This window comes from Salvia hispanica, chromosome 6 (assembly GCF_023119035.1).
Source record: "Salvia hispanica cultivar TCC Black 2014 chromosome 6, UniMelb_Shisp_WGS_1.0, whole genome shotgun sequence".
Taxonomy (NCBI): domain Eukaryota; kingdom Viridiplantae; phylum Streptophyta; class Magnoliopsida; order Lamiales; family Lamiaceae; genus Salvia; species Salvia hispanica.
Genome location: NC_062970.1, coordinates 40,462,658 through 40,472,633, shown reverse-complemented (window position 1 = coordinate 40,472,633; position 9,976 = coordinate 40,462,658). Strand labels below are relative to the sequence as shown.

Genomic DNA, 9,976 nt, shown 5'->3' with positions numbered 1-9,976 from the left:
AATTGAGTACGTAATTTTGATTTAAAAATTTTTTAAATTGTAATATTAATTCTTTACATTTCATTTTTACTATTATTTCTGGAATTACAACTCAAAAAAAATAAATCACATGTTCTAAACTAATACTCTTATATTTAACATTTTAAAGCTATATATTTAAAATCTTCTCATTTTCTTATATTAAAATTACTAACTTAAAAAGGATATTATTAATGGAACTTATGATTCTTAATTTTCTTAATTCTTAATATAATTAGTTGATGTACGATATATTAAATAATCTAAAATGAGAAAAGTTGATTCATCCAATTATTTTCGCATTAAAAAATAAAATAATTTTTTATTTTTGAAACATTATAAAGTTAATTTTCTAAGCATAATTTTATAGAGTCGAAGGCTAACTAGTACTTGTCAATCAAAATATAAAAAGATACATGTGATAAAAGTTAAGAAAATTAATAAAAAAATACAAAAAGATAACGCAAATAAATGATTCATCATAATAACTACTACTATTATTTAATCATACAATTCAAATTTGAATAAGACATTTAACAAAAAAAAAATAATAAAATTAACCGGCTATGAAAGTATAACATAAAAAAAGAAAATAACTCATAATTAAATTATCAACTGATTAGATAAAAATTTATTTGAAAAATAATAATATGAAGTTATCAAATTATTTTATTATTAAATAATAATTTAGTCTGCATTATAGTAACTAATTTATAATTTGAATTTTTATGATTTTTAAATAAATAAAATAGTATAAAATTAACATGAAAAAAATGATATGTAAACATATAAAAAGTTTCGAGCATGATAGTAGCTTATATCCAATCAAATCAATAAATATGCATTTAGATAAAGATATTTAATTTGATTTAATATTCCTTAATTAGATTTGTATCCATTTAATATAATATTGGGTAAAGTACTCATTATAAAAAATATATCTATGTCAAAATGCCACAAAGGTATTATGGCTTGGAGACATTATGTCTCTAAATCACTACTCATGTGGTCAAAAATTATAAGCACATAAACACTTTAACATAGCAATAAAAGCAAGTTGCCCAAACCAATGTTTTAAAAACCGGACCGCTGAGTGAATCGGCGAAGCTACTGGTTCATGGTTCAACCGGGTGAACCACTGGTCGAACCGTTTTATGCGAACGAATTATATATATATATATATATATATATATATATATATATAATATCATAATATTTTCAATTTAATGGATGATAAAATAAACTCTATGTATAACAAAATACATTAAATATATAAATATTAAAAAATAGTAGATAATAAGATCTAATTAATTTTTATGAATAAATATAACTAAATATACGAATTACTGGTACAAGTTAGTGTGGATAAAAAATTTACTATTTTAGATATAAAAATAGATAAGTTCATATTAATTCAAAAAAAAATGTATATGATATATATATGAAATATATAAGTAAATATGAAATATTAGTTAGTTTTGAAAGAAATATAGGTATATAGTAAATTATTTATTAAACATTAGGTATAACCACTACCTATATTATAGAAATACTAACAATTAAATATAGTAATGAGTAAAATTTAGTAAATGATAAATATATTATCATATTAATAACTACTCATTAGAATATAAATTTAAACATGAATTATTAAAGCATCCGCAGCGGAGGCGTGTCCGTGCCAGCGGCACGCCCCACCGCCGTCCGTCCGTGCCAGCGGCACGACGCTGCTCTTAAATAAGAGCACGTTCGTGCCGCTGAGCAGCCTTACGTGGCGGGCCATTATGCCGTTGGCAAATTTGACTTTTTCTTTTTTTTTAAAAAAAAAATTTGAAATTAATTAAAAAAACCGTGTTAAATAAAAAAAATATTTTCCCACTTCCCAATAAATTATATCCGTTTTCTACACACTTTTAATTTATTTTTCAATTTTCTTTTTCCCAAAATTCACATTTTCATCTATAAATACCCCCACTTCAACACAAAAAAATTCCACGGGGTATTTTTAGTCTTTAATTATGTAATTTTTAATTTGTTGGATTTTAATTATGTATTTTTTTATTTTCTAGAATTTTAGTTGTGTATTTTTATTTTTTTAGGATTTTAATTATGTAATTTTTATTTTTAGGATTTAATTATGTATTTTTTATATTTTAATGTATTTTTATATTGTAGAAATGTTTTTAGTAATTGAAGTATTTAAATTGAATATTAGAATGGTGGGACTCTTGAGCTTGTCCTTGCGGAAGAACATGGATGCGGGTGCTGTGCTCTTGCGGACAAGGAAAAGTAGGTCCGAGCCCACCTCCGTACTCTTATTTAAGAGAACGGATGGGGATGCTCCTAGTTTGAGGGATAAAAAATGTTTTGTTTTAATATAAGAATAACTAATGTTCAAGTTATTACACCACTTGTTCTCTTCAAGAGATCATGGGTTCAATCCCCACCAAAAAAAATTTAGAAGTTAATAAATTTAGCAAATAATCCTTAAGTTAATAAATTTAGCAAATAATCCTTGGAAGAACTACAAAAATATTGTAAATTCCAAAAAAAGACAATTATTCATAAGTTAATAAATTTAGCAAATAATCCTTGGAAGAACTACAAAAATATTGTAAATTCCAAAAAAAGACAAATTTTGTCATATGTTTATTAGAAGTTGAAGAGAGACCTCTATGAACCAACAAATCTATATTTTCCCTTACACAACACACATGGTTTGCCATTAATAATTGCTTTTGAGCTGAAATTTAATCTGAAATATAACAAAATTAAATCTGAAATATAGCAAAATTTAATCTGACACTGATAAAAGCCACTTAACCCGTGCTGGTCTTGCTAACCTCATGCAGACATGAGCTAAACCTTCATTCTCCATTCCAAAATCAAAAGTCCACCGCCACACGTTGGTACAAGTTCGCTGGCAACCTCGGAGTAGCAACCGCCTCCAACGGAGTGCCCATGAAGGTGACCACGCCCGGTCTCTCTGCAATGTTGATGTCTTCTGGGTTCACCCCTCTCGGAGGAGCCCATGTGAACTGGTGCAGAAGGCGGCCTAGCATTCCCGTCACCATATCGAGCCCTAGTTGCGCTCCCGGGCATATTCTCCTTCCAGCACCAAAGGGTAGAAGCCTAAAATCGTGTCCTTTTATGTCAACATCATCCTCAAGGAACCTCTCGGGGCGAAACTCCAAGGGGTTCTTCCACACCTCAGGGTCACGTGCAACTGCCCACACGTTGACGTGCACGGTTGAGCCCTTGGGGATGTCGTACCCTCCGACCTTGACATTGGTGCTGGCACGGTGAGGAAGCATGAGTGGGGTTGGAGGGTGTAATCGGAGTGATTCCTTGGCCACACACCGTAGGTAGGGAAGGTTCGCGAAGTCCAATTCTGTCATCACACGTTCAGTTCCAATGACGCGATCGAGCTCTTCTTGAACCTTCTGTAGGACCCTCGGGTTCTTGATCAACTCTGCCATGGCCCATTCCACAGATATCGCAGTGGTGTCCATTCCAGCATGGATCATGTCCTGTAAGTTTATCAAAACAGAGCAATAAGTATTAAGGCTCAGCTCTACACAGATACATTCCTTATATTCTAACCATGATCATCGTGCATCAGGATGTTTTGAGTACGCAGATGAACATGAACTCACCCAGAGAAGGCCAATGATGGTGTCATCGGTCAGATCATATTTCTCCTTGAGTGTCAGCAATGCATCACAAAAGTGCTGCTTGGCTCCTCCAGTTTTCTGGCGAGCAACGTTGTGGTCTTCCATGATTTCTCGTGTGAGGCGATCCCTGCGTGCTGCGTGTTTTGCAAAGTCTTCTTCGTTCAGAGGGAACAACCACCGGAGCCACGGAACGTGCTCAGCAATGGGGCGGGAGGCACCGAGCCTCAACCTGTTGTCAGCGATGGACCTCATCTCCTCTCCTTGCTTGTGTATTCTCCCCTCGGTATCCACATATCTCTTCCCGAACGCAATTCTGGTGATGTTGTTGAATGACACTGCTCCTAGATATTTTCTTAGCAGCAAGCTCTTAGCTGAGTTTCCTGCACAAATTGCAATTAACATTAAGCACTGGAGAAAACACCAAAAAGTTGAAGAAATCAACAACAATATGAAATGTATCGCTCATTATATACTTGCCGATGGATCCATAATCTGAGTCTAAGGTATGCTGCTGCTGAAACAATCAAAAGTAAAACGCAAAATTCTCCTTTAATTTCTGCAAAATGTGATCTAAATCATACAGCTTCTATCTAACCAAGAGACTATGGTCGTCAAAGATTCAAACAATTAACGGTTCAACATAATCAATGAACTGCGATGGTAAATCTAGAGTGAATTTAGCGATTAACTTAATATCAATCCAATCCAGATCCTAATCAGGTATTCGCGTTCAAAATTAATTGATTCAGCTTAGTCAAAATTGTTGACTTAGAACAGAACAGTAACCAAATCTGGATCACCAATCCCAAAACAATGAAAAAATCGAAGGATCTAGGTTTACAAAGACGAGCTGAGACATACCAGGGGCGGTGCAATCATTGTAGATAGACTCAACCATGGCGGAGACCTCATCCTCCCGAATAGGCCGCAGCGACTCAAGGCTCTTAGCGGAGAAGAGCGCGACGGTGCAGACCTTGCGCACCTTGACGTAGTGAGGGCCATAGTCCGCCCAAATGAGGTCCTGGCCGTACTTGGTGAGCCTGGTGGCGGTGCGGCTGCGGTAGCGGTCGGCCAGCTGCTGATCCTTCTCCTTGAGAACCTCCTTGGCGAGCTCGGTGCTGGAAACGACGATGTTGAGAGTGGATCCGAACCAGACGGATATGATTGGGCCGTAGGAGTTGGCCCAATCGGCGAAGCAGCGGAACTGGAGCGGCTTGACGTCGTAGAGGTTGCCGACGATAGGCCAGGGGCGGGGGCCGGGGGGGAGGCGGAAGCGGAGGCGGTAGTAGAGGGTGTGGAGGAGGAAGAAGAAGGGGAGGGAGAGGAGGAGGAGAGCGAGAGGCGCCATTGTTGAGATTGAGGGAAAAGATGAAGCAGCGGTGGATTTGTAATATAGTGGGAAATATGTGACTATGTGAGCAGGTGTTGAAGGGTAGTTGGAAACTGTCATAAATTCCCACGTTTTTTATTTTTGCTGAACTAACACTAGTAGTTGGGTAAAAGAAAGAAGAAAAATCAAATATGGATGTTGGGTTTAGGTCTACTCATATAAATTGGAGATTGTGATTAGGTGGATCAGGGAGTCAATTATATATTTCATTCTATAAGATTAGATACGTACAACTATATTTGTAGTTACTCATCACTCCATCATTAATACTTCACTAGTGTTATCATTAATACTTCACTAGTGTTAATACCTGTGCATAGCGCAAGACAGAAGATTTTTCAATAATGAAAATATATTAACTTAAAATAAAAAATATAGAGTAATTAAGTATAAAATATATTTATAGATAAGAACTAATTAAAATAGGTATTTGCAATATTATAAATAACAACAAAAAATATTTGTACGATTGTACTTCTTTCAACCCACTCTCAATGAAACATTTCATATTTTAGCAGATGATTGTATTTTATTTTAATATTTGATATGGGTGTAGCATAAAATAAAAGAAATAACAAAGGAGGACATGTGTGGATGAAATGAAATAAGACATACAAATAAAGAAAAATGTAATACTACTATTCACAAAAGAATTAAAAAAAGCAAACTATTTGAAGGAACAAATAGTTCACCAGTTTTGATTAACAAAATCAACTCAATTATAATTATGTGTAATTCTAGTAATTTAAATATAAATATATTTATAAATTATATATATTGAATATAAATATATATTTATAATGATTTTCAACATATTTAATTAAACTAATATATTATATATAAAATTGTATATTACTATACACAACAACAATTAATGTTATGCAATATTGTTATTTGTTTTATAATGATATTAATTTAGTTTCACTTTATATCATTATTTATTGGTGTTTCATAATTACTTGGTTTAGCCACATTGAATTCAATATAAACATATTTTAAAATTTTGAGAAGTAAAAAAATAGAAATATGAGTAAATAAAAAACAATTCAATTTATACAACACTTAAATATAATTGCTTAATTCAAAAAAATAATTCAAAAAATGTAAAGTCCAATAAATTAAAAATTTAAATTAAAACTTAGTATGAATATAATAATATAATACACCACTTAAATTAAAACTATAATCTATTAATAAAAATGTACCCCTACTATAAATTGCATAATTTTGTACCATTATTTGAAATAAAAAATACTATACAATAAAACCTTATTACATATAAATATACAAAAAATGTTTCAATAATTTCAAAATAAAGATCATAGTACCTTATTATAGTACCTTATTATATGGACTTTAATTTTATATTTTTAGATTTTACTTTTTATTAATCTTACCTATATAGTAGTATTTATTAAATTAAACATAAACCCAATTTATCAGTAATTTTCAAACATAATTAAATAATTTAATACAATTATTCATATTGATATATAATATATATTAAAATATTATACATTCAATAATATATATAATAAATATATTATACAAAATAAATAATTATAATAATAATTTATTAAGATAAAATGAATCTTATATAAAATGTTTTGCTAAATAATTAATAATAAGTTATAAATAAAAATTAATATGTTCAAATTAAAAAATTGAAACCATCTTCAATCTAAAGTAAAATATATCGTGTGTCCGAGATAACATTTTTTTTTTGGAAATTAAGATTTAAAAACATATTTAATTTTAATTTAAATTTAAATATGCCCATTTAAATTAAAATTTATTTTAAAATTAATTAATCTTTAAAAGTTAACTATATACATACTCTGTACTTTTTAATTATATAGCCCAAAAGCCCAACTTTTAAGACCACTTAAATTAAGTTTATTTAAAACCTAATGAGAAATGAGTCGTCGTCTTCTTCGTCTTATTCTTCTTCCCCATTTTTCCGTTTCTGCATATCTCTCATCTCTCCGTTTTCTTCGAACAGTCTCGTCGCTCAATCGCCCTGCTTCGCTGCCCGCCTGCACATGCCGTCCGCCGGCCTCCCTTCTGAATCACCGACACTTCTTCTCGCCGATCAACGCCGCTCCACCGCTCTGCCTCGCCAATTCCTCCGTCCTGTTTCGCCGCCCGCAAGAACCTGGCCTGCCGGCGTCGCTGTAGTGTGCTCCAGCATTCAAGAATTGGTATTTTGTGCTCCGGAGGATTTTGGTGGGTCTGCACAGCCGCCTAACCGGCGGCGCCGCCGGCAGTTGCATTTCTCTCATTCTCCTTCCTCTTTTCTTTTTTTTTCTTCTCACCTTTCTCTGTCTCTCATTAGCTTTGGTTTGATAGTAGACTCAATAATAGTGGAGAAGCTATAATTTTAGTGGACCATTTTTTCCCCACCAATATTTGGTCCAATAATATTGCCTCTTTTTTATCCAATGGTTACCATTTCACTAAATGACTAAAAAGGTAAACAAAATAGCTTCACATTTTCCCTCCAAAAAGGACAAAAATATCTTTTCAATAAACTGTCCTTTAGATTAGTATAGATTTCTTAGCGGCATGGTTATTAAGAAACGTAAAAAAATTAGTATAATATGGGCCTTGAGTCACACTTCTTAACGGCATGGGTGTTAAATGTTAAAAAAATTAGTAAATATTGGCTCGCTTGTGTATGTAAGTATGTTAGTTTTAAATATAATGTGACTAAAATGAGTTGTGTATATTAATTTTAAATATAATGTAGGGTATTAAATGGGATTAAGGGCATCCATAATGGGGCGGACTAAGCCCCGCTATGCACCGCCACATCAATATTTTATCCTCCGCTCCTTCTACCTGCAATGGGGCGGACTATAACCCGCCTTATAGCCCCGCCCTAAGCATTTTATTTCTATTTTGTATTCATATAATTTATGCAAATATATCAAGCAAAATAAATAAATAAAAACAACACAATTAAGGCAAATTCTACATTTACTTAATTCAAAAAAAAGTTACAAAATTAGAAATTAAAAAAAAAGTGCACTACATATAAAAAAACACTAGCTAGTCTAAAGTAGTCCCAACCTGCGGCTGAGGCCATCAATCATTCGATGGATGCCTTCGATTTGAGCTAGGTTGGTCGCTTGCATCAGGGCGTTGTGCGCGTCCAACAACGTCCTATAGTCGGAGGAGGCCACCAAATCCGTGTAGGCATGTGACGCAGCCGAAGACGGGGCCATGGTCGCGCTCGGGGTCGGGCTTGAGGCCTGGTCAGGCGGCGCCACGGCGGAGGAGGTCGCCTTGCCCTTGGCCTTAGCAGCCTTGATGCTAGGGGGATGCCGGGAGGACATAGGTGTGCCGGAACTCTCATCCTCGAAAACCAGATTGTTGAGGTCCATTGAAGATGCGCCGCTTTCGCTGCTTGTATAATCAGTGAAGGTGCGCTTCGACGCCCTCTTCTTCGCCGCCGTCGATTGGGGAAGCACACCACCAACGAACTTCTGCTTCTCCTTCAAGAGCGCCTAGGACTTGAATTTGCCGTACAATGACATGTACAATTGCACCGCTTGAATTCTCCGTCGATTGGGGAAGCACACCACCACCGACTTGGGTAATCTCCAGAATTCATTTTGTTTGACATGTAGAAAATGTAGTGTGAATTTGAGAGTGGAAGGAGTGAAAAATGAAGTGAAAAGTGAGAGGTATATATAGGTTTTGAAAATTGAATAGAACTAAATAATAAGCGTCGCCTTCGTCCGCGACGCCACAGTGGCTTGCGGACGATGCGACGGACGATGAGGCATCCTCCGCGCTTCGTCCGCGGACGATGGATCGTGCGCGGACGACATCGTCCGTCGCATTGTCCGTCCCATTGTGGATGCTCTAACTGATGTTTGGTTTGTCATTTACGGACTTTGCTAGGCCAAGTTATGGAGGCATGCCCGCCTAATAAAGGCTGATAGTGTTAGTTGCCCTAACTCACGAAATTTGTCTGATTTATAGGTAGTTCATTTAAAAAGATATTCTGTGTCACGACCGCATTTTGCTAAGGATAGCGAAAGCGGGTAAACCGTGACTAATAAGAGGGATTAAAGAAGCGGGGAAAAGAAAAGGGCTAGAACTTGAGAATTTCACAAGGCCAAGTCAATTGATAAAATAGAAGCCAAGTATTTCATTACACGGTCTTGAAAACAGAATAGACATCTCCTCAAATAAAGCAGAGTTGATGGTGAGTTTCTATAATTCTAAGAGCACAGCGTAATAAGTCCTTGCTAAACGACTTCGTGTATGAAGACACGAATCGTTGGGAGATCAACTTGATAACATCGACTCCGATCATCACTCCATCCTTTTGACGTTCAACCTGCACATTTATAAATACATGCAGGGCTGAGTACAGGAGTACTCAGTGGACACGTGCCGAAAACAAAACATACATTATATAGTTGTCAAGCCATCACAGTAACACACGGGGGTTTTCTTAAAAGGCCCGAGCTTACTAAGTTCTTTTGTGAGCTAAAAGTTCGACTACAGACTAGGTTCTTTCATCATTCATCATTCATTCATAAATCCATTCCATTCGTGAATCCATTCCATCTATAAATCCATTCCATTCGTGAATCCATTCCATTCGTGAATCCATTTCCGTTCGTGAACCCATTCCATCTATAAATTCATTCCATTCGTGAATCCATTCCATTCGTGAATCCATTCCGTTCATAAATCCATTCCATTCCATGACATTCAATTCCATGACATTCAATCTCATTTATCAAAAAAAACATTTATGGCATGACAATAATTTTGAAAAGAAACATAGCTCCATTTTGAGAAAAGATGATTTTTCATAACTTCAAATGTATTTGCTTTATATCCACACTAGTGTGTTGGATATTAAAAGAAAGCC

General features: G+C 34.7%; 1 protein-coding gene across 1 annotated transcript; it reads right to left on the bottom strand.

Moving 5' to 3' along the window:
• Window positions 1-2,637: 2,637 nt before the first annotated feature.
• On the bottom strand, window positions 2,638-5,061 carry LOC125194298 (cytochrome P450 98A2-like). Its single transcript, XM_048092440.1, has 3 exons — window positions 4,554-5,061; window positions 3,675-4,072; window positions 2,638-3,548 (listed from the first exon to the last, which is right to left on the bottom strand). The coding sequence occupies exons 1-3, from the start codon at window positions 5,038-5,040 to the stop codon at window positions 2,904-2,906; spliced, it is 1,530 nt and encodes a 509-aa protein (XP_047948397.1). The 5' UTR covers window positions 5,041-5,061; the 3' UTR covers window positions 2,638-2,903.
• Between the last annotated feature and the right edge of the window lie 4,915 nt (window positions 5,062-9,976).